The 16,271-nt window shown below is 47.5% G+C and overlaps 1 protein-coding gene across 1 annotated transcript; it reads left to right on the top strand.

Moving 5' to 3' along the window:
• Positions 1-9,135: 9,135 nt before the first annotated feature.
• Positions 9,136-16,032, top strand: KLHL38 (kelch like family member 38). Its single transcript, XM_054815108.1, has 4 exons — positions 9,136-9,347; positions 9,894-11,372; positions 12,810-12,915; positions 14,261-16,032. Exons 2-4 carry the CDS (start codon positions 10,023-10,025, stop codon positions 14,545-14,547), a joined length of 1,743 nt encoding a protein of 580 aa, XP_054671083.1. The 5' UTR covers positions 9,136-9,347; positions 9,894-10,022; the 3' UTR covers positions 14,548-16,032.
• The last annotated feature ends 239 nt before the right edge of the window (positions 16,033-16,271 follow it).

Below are 16,271 nucleotides of genomic sequence, written 5' to 3' on the forward strand. Positions count from 1 at the left end.
GGCCCTGATTAAAATCCTGCTATCAACAGAGAAGGTCAGAGAGATCTGCCTGTCTGCAAGTGGCCCTCTCAGCATAGTCACCTCCTCAGTTATCTCATGAAGGAGATACAGCCTTGCAGTCCCGTCGGCACTGCGTCCGGGGATATGCTGCAGGAGCACTGCTGGGGAAGAGATGGGGCTTTGTGAGGTGGATCTGTTGGGGAGGGAAATGCTGTTCCCACATGGGCCTCAGGACAGTTGCATGGTCTCCATCCCTGGAGGGTTCTAAAACCTGACTGGATAAAACCCTGAGCAACCTTGACTGATCTCATGGCTGATCCAGCTTTGAGCTGGAGGTTAAATTAGAGGCCACTGGAGGGCTTTTAAGAAGGATGACCTGCGTGTCACACAGGCCTAACAGGATGTTCCAGTGTTTTAGAGGCCTGAGCCCCCTTTGGCAACATTTCTAGCAACCTAAAAATATCAGAGGCGTATCCTGAACCTGCATTGAACCATCTGATTCTGGATTTGACTTTTTCAAAGGCATTTTAATGTTCAGACCCAGAAAGAGCAGAGCCCTGCAGGATCTGCGTATCTCCTTGTGCCTGCTGCCATGGGGCTCTTGTAACCAGAGACTATAGAAAGGATAGATGAACAGTCTGCTTAGGTGTCCAGTGTCAGGTCAACAGGAGAGCACGTGAAGTGCAGCACAAAGGAATTCCAGCCCCTCCAGCCAGTCAGCTTCACTGGGGGCCCAACTGAAATGCCTCTATGCAAATGCCAGTAGCACGGGGAATAAACCAGAGGAGTTGGAGACGTGCACATGTCTGCAGGGCTGTGATCTCATTGGCATCACGGAGACATGGTGGGATGGCTCCTGTGACTGGAGTGTTGGGATGGAAGGGTACAGGCTCTTTAGGAAGGACAGGGAGGGGAGACGAGGAGGGGGTGTCACCCTCTATGTCAATCACCAGCTGGAGTGCATGGAGCTCCACCTGGGGATGGACGAGGAGCTGACTGAGAGCTTATGGGTCAGGATTAAAGGGAGGACAGGGACAGGTGACATCATAACGGGGGTCTGCTACAGGCCACCTGAGCAGGAAGACCGAGTGGATGAGGCCCTCTATAGACAGGTAGGAGCAGCCTCATGTTCACAAACCCTAGTCCTCATGGGGGACTTCAACCACCCCAATATCTCTTGGAGAGACAACACAGCAGGGCATAAGCAATCCAGGAGGTTCCTGGAATGTGTTGATAACCAGTTCCTCCTCCAAGTGGTAGAGGAGCCAAGGAGGAGAGGTGCCATGTTGGACCTTGTTCTCACCAACAAGGAGGGTCTGGTGGGGAATGTGAAGCTCAAGGGCAGCCTTGGCTGCAGTGACCATGAAATGGTGGAATTCAAGATCCTCAGGGCAGCAAGGAGGGGGCACAGCAAGCTCACTACCCTGGACTTCAGGAGAGCAGACTTTGGCCTCTTCAGGGACCTGCTACGTAGAGCCTTGGAGGGAAGAGGTGCCCAAGACAGCTGGTTAGTATTCAAGGATCACCTCCTCCAAGCTGAGGAGTGATGCATCCCAACAAAGAGGAAGTCAGGCAAAAATGCCAGGAGGCCTGCATGGATGAACAAGGAGCTCCTGGGAAAACTCCAACACAAAAAGGGAGCCTACAGAGGGTTGAAGCAAGGACAGGTAGCCTGGGAGGAATACAGAGAAACTGTCTGAGCAGCCAGGGACCAGGTTAGGAAAGCCAAAGCCCTGATAGAATTAAAACTGGCCAGGGATGTCAAGGGTAACAAGAAAAGCTTCTGCAGGTATGTCAGTGGTAAAAGAAAGACTAGGGAAAATGTGGGCACTCTCCAGAAGGAAATGGGAGACCTGATTAAGCAGGATGTGAAGAAGGCTGAAGTACTCAGTGACTTGTGCCTCAGTCTTCACTGGCAAGTGCTCTAGCCACACTACCCAAGTTGCAGAAGGCAAAGACAGGGACTGGGAAAATGAAGAACCGCCCACTGTAGGAGATCAGTTTTAAGACCATCTAAGGACCTTGGAGGTGCACAAGTCCATGGGGCCTCATGAGATGATGCATCCACGGGTCCTGAGGGAACTGGCGTATAAAGTTGCTAAGCTACTTTACATCATATTTGAGAAGTCATGGCAGTCCCATGAAGTCCCACCACCTGGAAAAGGGGAAACGTAATCCCCATTTTTAAAAAGGGAAAAAAGGAAGACCCAGGGGACTACAAGCCTCTATGCCCAGCAAGATGATGGAGCAGGTCCTCCTGGAAACTGTGCTCAGGCACATGGAAAATAAGGAGGTGATTTGTGACCGCCAACATGGCTAATAAATTTGGTGACCTTCTATGATGGGGTTACAGCATTGGTGGATAAGGGAAGAGCAACTGATGTCATCTACCTGGACTTGTGCAAAGTATTTGACACTGTCCCACACGACATCCTTGTGTCTAAATTGGAGAGACATGGATTTGACAGGTGGACCACTCAGTGGATAAGGAATTGGCTGGATGGTCACACTCAGAGTTGTGGTCAACAGCTCAATGTCCAAGTGGAGATCAGTGATGAGTGTCATTCCTTAGGGGTCGATATTGGGACTGGCATTGTTTAACATCTTTGTTGGCAACATGGACATGGGATCGAGTGCACCCTCAGCAAGTTTGCTGACGACACCAAGCTGTGTGGTGTGGTCGACACGCTGGAGGGAAGGGATGCCATCCAGAGGGACCTTGACAGGCTTGAGAGGTGGGCCCATGCGAACTGCATGAAGTTCAACAAGGCCAAGTGCAAGGTCCTGCACATGGGTCGGCACGATCCCAAGCACAACTACAGGCTGGGCAGAGAATAAATTGAGAGCAGCCCTGAGGAGAAGGACATGGGCATGTTGGTGGACGAGACGCTCACCATGAGCCAGTAAAATGTGCTTGCAGCCCAGAAAGCCAGCCGTATCCTGGGTTGCATCAAGAGAAGTGTGACCAGGAGGTCCAAGGAGGTGATTCTGCCCCTCTACTCCACTCTCATGAGATCCCACCTGGAGTACTGTGTCCAGCTCTGGCAGCCCCAGTACAAAACTGACACAGATGTGTTAGAGCAGGTCCAGAGGAGGGCCACAAAGATGATCAGAGGGCTGGAGCACCTCTCCTATGAAGACAAGCTGAGAGAGTTGGGGTTGTTCAGCCTGGAGAAAAGAAGGCGCCGGGGAGATCTAATTGCAGCCCTCCAGTACCTAAAGGGGGCTACAGGAAAGCTGGAGAGGGACTGTTTACAAGGGCAAGTAGTGATAGAACAAGGGGTAATGGGTTTAAACTGAAAGAGGGTAGATTTAGATTAGATAGAAGGAAGAAATGCTTCCCTGTGAGGATGGTAAGACACTGGAACAGGTTGCCCAGAGATGTTGTGGATGCCCCCTCCCTGGAAGTGTTGAAGGCCAGGCTGGATGGGGCTTTGGGCAACCTTGTCCAGTGGAGAGTGTCCCAACTAGATGATCTTTGAGGTCCCTTCCAACCCAAAGCATTCTATGATTCTACAATTCTATATTTTATCCTCCAGAGGTAACACTGTATGTTCAGTCCAAGTTAAGATGGCAGGTACTCATTCTCAAATCATGTAGTTTGAAGAAAAAGCCAGTGGGTGTCTGAAATGCACATGAAGGAGCTGGTCTAGGCAAAGGATTTGTTTTAAAATATTCCAACAAGAGTGCCCAAAGCTATATGAGTGGTTTTTGTGAAACCTCTAGAAGCTCAGCACACTTTAAACCCAGCTATGTCCTTATTTAATATGAAGCACATAACTTTGGCAGCCAAATTTATTTTTGCCTAAAGACTGTTTTAATTAACACTAGTAGGTCATTCTGACTAAAGAAGGAAGAGTACAATTGCTTTCATCTTACTCTTTCACTCTTTAATTAGAGATTGGCCTGAAACCAAGCCAGGAGCCCACACATCTTCATATCCACACATACTGGGCCAAAGTTATTACTGAATTACATACTATATCTCTCTATCTGTACACAATACATACAGTGATGGCAGTGACACTTGCGAAGTTGCTCTGAGTCTCCAATGCTGTAAGAGTTAAACTTGTTCCTATGCCTCTGTAACAAAAGTCGGGAGTTCAAAGTTCAAGTTCAGATTTCAAGACCAGTCTTTATAGATGCAGTCTGTTACCTTGCCTACAAAATCAGAACCAAACCCAGATTCATTCAAATCTTAAACTAAGCCTTAGTTTAGAATTAAGTATGATACCAATATGAACAACAGCTGTGGTGATAAGGCACTCGGGAAAATCATGTTTGCTAAACAGCTAAATAGAAAATCAGTAATGCAATAGTTACAGAGGGATGAGAGAGAAGGATCATAAGGGTGTCTGGACTTAAAGAATAGTTGCCAACCACATAGTTGGCAAACAGTAGCAGCAGAAGGAAGTTAGCAGACTTCTCTGTGGACAAGTGGCAGCATTCACACGTTGCAACAAAGGAAATTCCTATTGGACGGACAGGAAAAAATCTTCACCAAGGAGAGTGGTTCAGGACTGGTGCAGGTTGTCGAGAGAGGTTGCAAAATCTCCATCTTTCAAGATTTCAAAAATTCAGCTGGACGAGTCCCTGAGCAACCTGATCTAACTCTGAGGTTAGCCCTGCTGTGAGCAGGCAGTTGCGGTAGGTGAGCTCCCAGGGGGTCCCCAACCCAATCTTCCCATGACTCTAGGAGAATTAGGTAGTTTGTGAGCAGGAGACACCACCTGGTAGTGCTATGTGGAATAGTCATTGTATTTCAGTTGCCTGAAGTAACACAAAGGACTTCATCTTATTGTCACGTACTATTGTCCATCAATTCCCCATATTCACACTGAATTCTGTTTACTTTTCAATGTCTTCTCTGCTTCTTGCTAGCTTGGGGAGTTTCATTGCCTTCAGTGAACCTGAGACGTCAACCAGGGACCCAGAGGACAAGGTCAAAGGTCTGTTTTCCCAATCCAATGAAGCAAATAATAAATCCACACTCCAGCTGAGCACGGACAGGATTCAGGGAGGCTGCTTCAGTGGGGAGTATCAGAATGTGTCCAAAACTGGGTGCTGGATGTTGGGAAACATTTCCCTTACAGGTCTGGCCCAGACATCACACATGGAGTTAGGTCTCCTGGTGGTGTTATCAGCTGGGTGACATACAGACATACATGTTGAGTAGAAAGATCCCTATCCATGCTATCTCTTGATAGTAATTTGCTAGTATAGACTTATCTTTCAATGCGCATATTCATTACATACCTTTACAGGCATGTGTAAATATGCTATATATAAAATCTAATAATTCCCCCACACATTAGTCTTCCTTTCTACTCCCTTATTTCTCTTCCCTCCAGCTTATAATAAGCAAAATGGTGTTAGGTGCCCATCTTACCCTGGTCAGGGCCACCGACCAGGCTCCACACTGTCAGGGCATGCAGCATCCCAGGCAGCACTAGCTGCTCTCCCTGCCTGGGCTGAAGACTGTCACCCCAGCCAGCCACCACTGCTGCTTGGGGCATCTTCCCATCCTCTCCAACTCATGGCATCTGATTAGTTATGATCCCTGTAATTGTCTCTTTTTACAGTGAGGAATGTTAACCCTGGGTTTTGTTCCCTCTCCCAGCTTTATAAAGACCATAATAAGGAATATTTTTTCTTGTCCCCCTGACTATTTAGACTGCAAATTTGGGGAAAGGGATGATCTCTGTCTTGATACATGTGTGGCCTGGTAGTCATCGAGGCAGCGCACGTAACACTGAATAAGCTCAGTGAAGTCTCTGCCTTGAACAGTCCTTTTTCCTTATCCATATTTGTTCATTTTCACCTGAATTGTAATAGGATCAGTGTATGAGTTTTAGAAGTTGTCTGACATCACCAATCTTCTCTGTGCACCTGTCTGCTGGCTGATTAGATTACAGCTTTTTTACGCTCTGTTGCTTAGTGCATGATAATAGACATTTCATCATCCTATTACATTAAAACATAAGAAGAACTGCTCTGGGTCAGATCAAAGGTTCAACCATCCTAATTCCAAAACTGAGCAATCCCAAACACTTAAGGAGAGAGAGCAGAAGGAGCAGAAGCGTGAGTATACAGCACTGCAGCAAAGTCATTGTTCTTCAGTAGACATTTCCATTTTCTAGAAACTGGCCATTGATGGAGTTCGTCCAGCAGCAGTTGCAGAGGGTCGCTGTCTTCACCAGCCCCCAAGGGCTCCAGCCCCGCTCCAGGGCTATGGGGGACCTGCAGCATCACGTCCCACGGTGCTGCTGGGTCACATAACTTGCGAACGAGCCCACTTTCCCACTTGCACACAGTGGTCAGACCAGGCCGTGCAACATCCCACTCCCATTGTTAATGCAGCACCTTGTTCTCCCAAAAAAGACCGCTCAGACCTGGTTCTGTCTGTAGCACACCAACCTAGGAAACCTGCGTCAAGAACTCATTCAAAAACAGACTTTCTCAGACAAGTTACACTGTCTCACAGAAGAAACTACTCTTCCCTCTCACTGGGAAGCAGTAGGGGCTGTATAGGACATGCTGTTCTAGGATATGCCATGAAAAATGATTTCTAGTTTATTTATAAAGGAAATCCTAACTAAGCAGTGCTGATGTGCGCATTTGGTTGGAGATGTGTCTGAAACCATAATCTCTGGGAAAGAAAGAAGAGAGAGTCGTAAAGTAGGCAGCGCGAGCTTCATTGCTTGGGAGCCTTGGCCCCGAATTGGCAGGGACCTGTGTGGGGACTCAGCAGGGAGCAGCAACCCCCCCAAGAGCAATAAGCTATTTAAATAGCACACGCTGTACTCTGGGTTAGCAGGAGTTTGCATAACCGTGCAAAGCCCTCGAGCCTGGGATCTTCTAAATAAATGCCACATTTATCAGTATCTAAAGCAGGAGAACATCCCACCTACCCTTCCCCAACCCCATAAAACAGCGTCGTTAGTGAAGTCAGATAGCATCATTTGTTTCTTTAAGGGTTAAAAAAATAATCCAAGCCGCTGCCAGGAAGAGGCAGAACTAAACAGGCAGCAACGAGTTAGAGCCAGAACAGAGATATAAAGCTAAATCAATCATCAAAACGGACCGCAACGAGAGCATATACATACAGAGCAAGAAAGAAAGCGAGAGGGCGTTTTGTTTGGGTAGCTAATGTTCTCTGGACGAGGAGAGAGAAATTCTCCTTTGGGTTTTTAATGCCACTCTAAATATTTATAGCAAGATCATGGCCAGCTGGTGAGGCAGCAGCGGTTGGGAGTAAGGAGGGGAAAGCGCGTTTTCCCCAGTGCCCCAACATCATCCTCCAGGTCGTCTCTTTAGTCGAGGAGAGAGAAGAGCCTGCACATTACCATGTTTACCCTCAAAGTGACTCATCTGCAGGAGTCAAGTCTAGTGGCTCCTGCCCTTCCCCTCCCTCACCTCGTTTGGCCATCCTCACACACATGTGCACAAACACACACAGATTGTGCAGGAAGGGAAGATGCTACAGCCTCCAAAAAGCTATGCCAGCCCGACCCCACCCTGTCTTTAACACGGGTCTGGGCCTCCAGGGTTTTGTCTAGCCTTCAGGCATTTCACCATGTTGTTATGCTGCATTGAAAAGTCTCTGGGAAAGGCCACGTAGAGCATGACCCATGATGCAAAGCTGCTGTTTTCAGAGGAACAAGCTGCCCCCATCCCTGCAGTCTGCTGCGCCGCGGATGCGGGGGCAGGAACATATGGAGGACAGCAAACACCAGCACGGCACAGGAGTTGACACAGGGCACCATGGCTCCCAACGATTTTCGCTCATCTGCCTCGCTGTGACTAGACGCAGACATGACTCACCCATGAGCTTAGGCTTTGAAAATATGAGAAGGAGTTCTGCTTTAACCTTGTGTTTCCCTGTGGTAGCGATGCTTAGAAACGCCATTTTGGATTCAGTCCCATCCCAGAACAAAGGGAGGAATTTCAGCACAGATGAGGGGCCCAATCCAGTTACCCAGGCATGGACAGCCAATGCATTTTTCTTGAAACACCCGGTAAATTGGCACAGGTCTGGGACACACCACATTGGATCTGCTGGAGACCCCAGCTGGGGGCCAGCTGGGGTTGTGGAGGATCCTCTGCTGGCATGAGGCACTTGACTGATCCCAGCCCTGGGGATGGATTTAGGCTCGTCATAGCAGATACTTACATGGGACACCTACATGTGATTGAGGCAGCTGAGCACCCGTGGAGACTTAGCAGTGCCTGGAGGACTGTTCACCTGCCCAAATATACATGGTACTTACTGGTGACCTGAATAACTTGGCAGACTCAGTTGTATTGACTAGACCTCACTGGCTGCAAAAGGAGCTCAGACACTTTGTTCACATGCAGGCATCTTCAGTTAGAAACCCCATCATGGTGTCTACCCTGGGGAGCTGAGTGCCACCCTGGGACTTGCCACCCTGTGACCCCGGGTTCCAGTTTTCTGCACTCACTTCGGCAACCTGCTCCAGTCCTCCCACCCGTAACGCTGAGCTTCCTCAAACCACCTGCTTGAGAAGTTCTTTGCTAAGGGTTTCAGAGAGCTGACGTCCTTACACAAAAGGCCATAACCTGGTTGTTTCTATGAAATATCGAGTAGCATCATAAAGATAAATTGCTCCAAGAGTGAATTTTGTTCCCTGCTTGGCAGAGGTAGCCAGGGTCTCCCTGCCCACCTTGGGGCAGCCCTGGGTGCAGGGTCCCAGTGTATCAGCATGTCCCACCAGACTGCAATGAGCTGATGCTCCCCAGATCTCTCCCTAAAGTGGAGACATGGTCCATCCTACCGAGTCCCCTGGAAGCCCTTCTCTCTCCCTCTTCCTCCATGAAAGCACGGTGACAGTGCATTACCTAGCGCAAGGCATTGCAGACTGTTTACAGGCTTCTAGAGTTCCCAGGCACTTTAGGACAGGGTCCTGCCGCTGTTTCCAAACAGACGGCCAGGACTTTTATAAGTGAACTTTCCTCTCCGTGTCTATTTATTATATGTAAACATTTGCCAGAAAAACACCACTTGGGCATGCTCAGTACTGGTCAGGTCATTGCAAAAGGCAACGGCGGCGTCACATGTGATAACAGCGAGAAGCCCGTGCGTGCCTATTCTTAGCGCTGGAATGTATACAATGCCCCACCGCCTCGCCACTCCTGCACACAGCTCCCGAAAGCGGCAAAAGTGACTTCAGAATAAACACATCCAGAAATCACCCTCTATGAATCACTTACCTACTGAAAGAAACGTCCTGTGGGTTTATAGGTTTTTATCCAGGCTCTAGCTATGGAAAATCCCAGCAGAGAATAAACGGCAGAGAGTAAGTGCATGCAGTGAAGGACAACAGAAGGTAAATGTTTCTACCTTACGTTTCACTGCAGGTTGAGCAGTTAGCCATGACAATAGATACTCATATTGTTCTGCCTGGCACTTAATTTAGTCATTGTGTGTCTGATTAACATAAAAAAAACAACAGCTAAGCAGAGTTAATAAATAACCATTTTAATGCAGATTCCCAGTCTCTAGGGTTTCGTTTTCCCTGCTGCAGAGTTCAGCTCTGCCAGATTTACATTCTTTGGGAGTGACTAACTCTAGGGGAAAGAGGCGCAAGCTACTAAACTGCTAATACTTTAAAATAGTGAATAAATGCCTAAGCGCATTTATTCAACGTGATTAAAACGAACAAACCAATTGCTTCGGCCATTCAGCTTTCATCCCAAATCAGTGAGATAACTTCAGTGCTTTTGCTTCTTGCCAGGGACGCGGGCAGTGCTGACCTCAGAGCTGCAACCTATCTGATAACTTTATGAAAATTTTAAAGTGTCTTAGCGACCTTTTAGCTTCTTTATTATTTTCCCACTGTGCTTAACCCATGTTCCATTTTTATGCGTAACAGTGAACGGATATTTAGAGCAACATCAAAGTCCTGATTTGTTCCCTTGGAGCTGGATATTTCAATAAAAGCTGCTAAGAATTTGGGAGTTTTTCCTGCCAAGTCCAGACTTCATCTCTCTCCTAGTTTGCTATGGAGGAAGGATCCACTGAGGATTTTCTCTTCAAAGACCAGGACTTCTCCTCTGAACTGCTGAGGCAGCTGAATGCTCTGCGGCAGAGCGGGATGCTGACTGATGTTACCCTCTGCTCTGGGGGCTTTGAAATCCCCTGCCACCGAAACGTGCTGGCTTCCAGCAGTCCCTACTTCAAGGCGATGTTCTGTAATGACTTCAGAGAGAGTCGCCAGGCTAAAGTCATCCTGAAAGGCATTGACGCTGAGATTTTGGATCAGATTATCCTTTACATTTACACGGGGGAGATTCTTATATCTGCCGAGAATGTACTGTGCCTCTTGGAGACGGCCTCCATGCTGCAGTACACTAAGCTGTTTGAGGCCTGCTCTGCCTACCTCCAAGACAGGCTGACTCCTGACAACTGTCTAAGCATGATCAGACTCGCAAAAGTCTTGAACTGCCAAAGCCTGAATAAAAAAGCCAAGGCTATGGCTTTGAAATGCTTTCCTGAAGTGGCCTCTTCTGAGGACCTGAAGGACCTTTGTCCCTTGGAGCTCATCGATTACCTTGGGGACGATGAGCTCTGCGGGGAGGAGGAGCAGGTCTTTGAGACGCTGATGGTCTGGATCCGGCATGACCTCCAGGCAAGACAACGTTACATCCAAGAGTTGTTCAAGAAGGTCCGGCTTCAGTATGTCCACCCAACTTTCCTCTTCCACTTCATTGCCAATGACTCCCTTGTTCAGTCCTCGCCCACTTGCAGGAGCATCCTTGAGTCAGTCCGGAGACATATGTTTTCCCTGTACAGCACCAATGCACCTGACATCAAGCCCATGTTGCATGTTCCCCGCAGGTACTCCAACCAAGAGTTCCTCATCATCATTGGTGGCAGGAAGGACAGTCAGCAGACCACGAGAGATGTCCTGCTCTACGATGAGAAGACCAACCAATGGCTAAGCCTGGCCAAACTTCCCATGCGCCTGTACAAAGCTTCAGCAGTGAGCTTACACAGCAATATTTATGTGCTCGGAGGGATGCCTGTTAGCAATAAGAAAAGCCCCGTCAGTGATAATATTTACATTTACTCCCTCAAACTCAATCAGTGGAGGTTGGTTGAGCCCATGTTAGTTCCACGTTACTCCCACAGAAGCTTGGCATATAAAAATTATATTTTATCATTTGGTGGAATTGGTGAAAACCAGGAAATCCTGAATTCTGTGGAAAGATACGATAGCATCTACAACACCTGTGAGAGCATGGCAAACATGCCTGTTGCTGTCCTTCACCCTGCTGTTGCTGCCAAAGATCAGAGGGTCTACCTGTTTGGGGGAGAAGACATTATGCAAAACCCTGTCCGACTGATCCAGGTAATGGTCAGTCCTACTTGTCGTAGGCAGTTTCATCTAAGGTATTCAGCAGTTCATCACCCTCCTGAGGAAATCAACCCCCAAAAAAACTTTATTGTGAGTTGCAGCAAGAGGCAGGATGAGCAGGCACATGGCTTCAGGGAAGTCTTCTCTGCAAGGAACTTTGCAACTCTTTTATTTTCACCTTTGAGTGGTTTTCAGGCACAAGCCCAGAGGCAGTTCTTGTGGTGCCAGTCAGCTCTGCCACTGGCAAGTTTCTGATGGTAGGGCCAGGGCTCCTGCAGGTGATGCTGTGGCAGGCAGCAGCTGAGCCCTCTGCCTGGCTTCATGCCTGTAGCCAATCTCACCAAAATCAGTGCTTTCCATTCGGCAGCCAAGCTGGGGTCTCGGCCATGCACCTGCTCACTCGCAGTGAAAGCAAAGATTTGTGATCATTAGGGTGATTAGATTCTCACTCATCAAAGGGCCAGAACTTAAACTGACAGTTATTTCATATAAACAGTTGTGTTAAAAATGTGGCTCCTGCCACATGTTGCTGGGTCTCTGCCTGCTTTCAGCGGTTAAACTCTATTAGGAGGAAAAAATACATGAAATCCTTTCTTATCTGATTTGATGCTTTAACGATGTTGTAGTGTTACTTTCTCCATGACTGTTTTTCACTGGCTTAGATGCTTTAACTAAAAAAGATCATTAAAGGCCAAGATTTCAGCCAGCACATGAGCAATACTTCTTTGCGGTGATAACACTCTTGATTATCAGGGAGAAGGAAATGTATTTATCAGTTAGTGGGGAGATGTCTTGGAGGTATTTGCTATTCTAAGAAGTGGATGACATGACATAAAAGTTTGCGTCGCCCAGATACAGATGATTGATCATCATCTGGCAAGAACTCTTTTTCTCACATAAATTGATGACTTAGATATGATGCTAAGTCCCATCAACAAGTCTCCTTGCTAATCTGAGTTCAAACCAGCCACCAGCACAAATATAGCAGCTGGGCAAACACGGTGGCTGCCAGCAAAGCTAGGTGAAGTTGAGGTTTGTTTGTCCAGGAAATTGCTAAGACTAAGGCAGGAATACACAGAATAACTGGAAAATAAAATGAAACGCCTTGCACTTTGGGAGAGCATTATCCAGGAGTTACAGTGATTTAATGGCCATACAAAGATTTACAGCTGAGCAGCTTGCATATGGCAGATACACTCTGCTTTAGTGCATGTGCTAGCATCTCCTGAGCAGACAAGTCTGGAGAACTAGAACACTTTCCAAGGGGACATACTAGGAAAAGAAGTGGGTAAATTCTCAGGTTTCCAGAAGCTCAGGCCAGTGGATTGTAATCATTAGGAGAAAATAAAAACTATAAGTTCCTCTGTAATTACAATTGCCAGTTAAAATGCAACATAAACAGCTGTGTGTATATCTTTATTTATTTGTCAGGTTTACCATGTCTCCAGGAATATGTGGTTTCGGATGGAAACCAGAGTGGTGAAGAATGTCTGTGCACCAGCTGTCGTGATTGGAGACCAGATTATCATTGTAGGAGGTAAGAGCTCTGTTTTGCCTTCACTCCCGCCTGCCCCTGCCCGCCTCCTGCGGGATTTCTCACCCTTCCTGCTCAGGGTGCTCCCTACTCCAGCCAGGGATGGTCAGAGCCACAGCCAGCCCACCTGGCAGTGAGAAGTGCCAATGCCCAACGTGGCTATCACGCTACAGGGGCAAATAGCATGTGCAGGATGTGGTCCCAAAAAAGCCCTGTGGAGCTTGGGAAGGACAGGAAGAGTGTGTCTACCCTCCATACACATCTCCTAGGGTGTCTCATGGCCATGGAAGGGGTGTCAAGTTCTCCATGGGGCACCTTCTTACTCAGGGTAGCAGGACCCACCCAAGTTACTGCTCTGCAGAAGAAGGGAGGAAGCCAAGGGCAAGTAGAGAAATTAACCATGGTCAGGTTTTAATTACCAGCTTCCATGCCAAAACATTAGCCAAATACTCTTGGTTTATCAACAACATTAAACCCCACAAAAATAACATTTTCTCTTAAAAATAGCTTTCATCACATTTCAGATCCTCTTTGCATGACTGGTCACATCATAACGAAGGGGAGTGAGTTGGTTTAAACAAGACAGGTCTTGACTTTTGTTAGGGAAAGTGGCTTCAAGGCCTGCAAAACATGGCCCAAAACAGTTTGTTTGCCATGGGCACTCTTGATTATCTGCAGGGATACATGGGCAAGGTACTGCTGGGTACCAAGCTTCCACGCCTCCGTTGCTCCAGGGCAATGGCCCGGGTACCAGCCCTTACCTCTCAGCAGATGTGAGGTTACATCACCCCTCAATGGAAGAGCTGTCCATTGGGTCACTGGCATGGTGGCCACCACAGATCTGGTGCCGAGGGCTGTGGGAGCGGAGTGAGCACCAGTGCTGTTGAGTACGCAGCTCCATTCGGTAGGCAGCTGTGACTCCAACCCAACAAGAGATTGTTGCTCCTTCCCCACGTGCCATTGGTTTCTGTATTTCCGAGTGAAGCCCTAGGAGTCTGTCAGGTGAGAAGAAATACTTCAGAAACTTTGAAGGCTCATGCAGAAAACTGCAAGCTCCAACTGTGTTTGGCAGATTGCTTGCCTGATATGATGGGGTTTACGGTGCTTGTCGAGCCTTGGCTGCCAAGGTGCTATGAGACAGGGTAAGGAAAAACAGGAACAGAAGATAGACTGATAGGCATTCTTGTGACACATCATCACTTCCCAGTTTAGATATCTTAATTCTGCCAGATTATGTACCTTTATAATAGGTTTTATTGAAGACTAGCAGGAAATATATTATTATTCCTTCCGCTGGCAATAAACTCTAACTCCCATCTGTCCTTTCCTCCTCTGGCTTCACATTTAGGGTACACCAGGAGAATAATTGCTTATGATACAAAAGGCAACAAGTTTGTTAAATGTGCAGACATGAAGGACCGACGAATGCATCACGGGGCCACCATCATCAAGAACAAGCTGTATGTCACAGGAGGACGATGTCTCACTGCAGACAATGTCATTGAGGACTTGGATTCCTTGGACTGCTATGACCCAGAGACTGACACATGGACACCAAAGGGAAAACTGCCACACAAACTCTTTGACCATGGGTGCCTTACACTCCAGTGTGTCCCCTGTTCTAACCTTCTCTAAATGACATTTTGTCCTTTCCTTCCCAGAAAGGACCCGCTTTGCTCTGCAGAGAGCAGACAGGGAATCCTCATGGGGTCCCACAAGCTCCTGACCTTGAAGGCACCAGCAGCATTAGTCATCTCCCAAGTGCTCTGCCAGAAAGGTCGTGAGCTTTGTGCTCATGCAGTTTTCACCTGACCGGTATCATGTGTGGTGCTGCTGAAGTCCCAGAGACCTTACCCAGAGTCTCAGAAAACAGGAAGAAAATGCTAGGTAAGAACTTGGTGCAGGATTTGTCCTTGTACAGACTTTAAAATGAAAGGTGAATAGAAATGCCAGTATCTCCGGGGAAAGTAAGATCTGGGTAACTTGCATTTGTGTTAGCGTGCGTGCCATGGCCCTTTGCTGCTCAGTGTTGAACAAAGACCATTTCCATTTGGAGTGGTGGGAGCATTTGGAATAGGGAGCCCCAAGCTCTAGTCTTGTAACCAGCCCAGCAGCAACTGCCTGCACTATCTATGGTAGTCATCTCATAAGAAATAAAGTGTTAATGTTCCTAACATCAAATTGGAAATGAGAAAAAGTCTGATGCTTGGATCCGAACTCTCACAATGTGACAAGGTGCAATTTGACTTTTCTGAGCTACCTCTCTTTCATGGTGCAGGGAAGATTTTTCTTCCATCTATCTACTCGCCAAAGCAGGAGAAGGGGCAATGGAAATGAAGATTGTCTGTGTCTTCTTTTTCAAGAGATCTTGTTTTGCAGGGAGCTTGCTTCTCCTTTTGCTTTGGGGATAGCAGTGGGGTTGGTTAGGAAGCCTTTTGGCTGATGGAATTCCTGAAATCTGGAATAGCAGAGAGGACACATGGAGGAAAGAGGATGTAAAAGAGAAGAGGTATTTGGGAGGAACATTTTTTTTCCCCTTCCTCCTCTCTCCAAACCACTGGAAAACAGCAATGAGAGAAAGCCAGTGTCAGGAAACCAGCTTTCCAAGAAGAGCAAGTCTAAGTTTGCCACTTGGCAAAGCAGCTCTGGCTCCACCAGTATTTTTGTGGGGTTCTGCCACTAAGTTCATATTTTTAAAGGGACGGGATTAATCATCAGATACTGAACAGGCTGTGAACTGCTGTCAGGTCACCGGGCTTGGTCAGATTGCTGAGATTGCAAGGAGCTTTTAAGATAGCACTGGTGACCATGATCCAGAGAAAGGATGGCAGAAACAACACCCCCTTTTCCTCATACCTGAAAGAAAGTGGGACTTTTCTGAGGGTACAGGGTGGCATGAGGAAACCATGCTCAACCCTCCTCCTCACAGAAGGCTGCACAGCCATATGGTCACCACCACGCTGCAGGACCCCAGCTCCAACTGCTAAGATCCCCTCCCATAAATCTGTACCTGGGAGCAGGAGACAAAATAGTTAGTGAAGAGGGGGGCTGGAACGAGGGATTGCATATCAACTGCTGTTGCAACAATGTAAAATAAAATGGTTATTATTGTTTGTATGAGCTCTGTGTTCAGGAGTCTCTATTGTTCCCTCTGCATTGTTGATAAAGGGAACCAAAACCCAGCATTTTTTGCCAGGGTTTCCTTCTAAGGATCTGAGTAAACCTGCAAAATATGAGTGGGAACCCAAACTCATCTCCCAGCTCAGAAGCCTTTGGCTACGTTTCTCCTCTGTCTTTCAATCCATATCATCATCTCCCCGTGCAAAGCAGGACTAAATCACAGCACTTGCCAAATTGGA

The sequence above is a fragment of the Grus americana genome, chromosome 2, assembly GCF_028858705.1.
Source record: "Grus americana isolate bGruAme1 chromosome 2, bGruAme1.mat, whole genome shotgun sequence".
NCBI lineage: Eukaryota > Metazoa > Chordata > Aves > Gruiformes > Gruidae > Grus > Grus americana.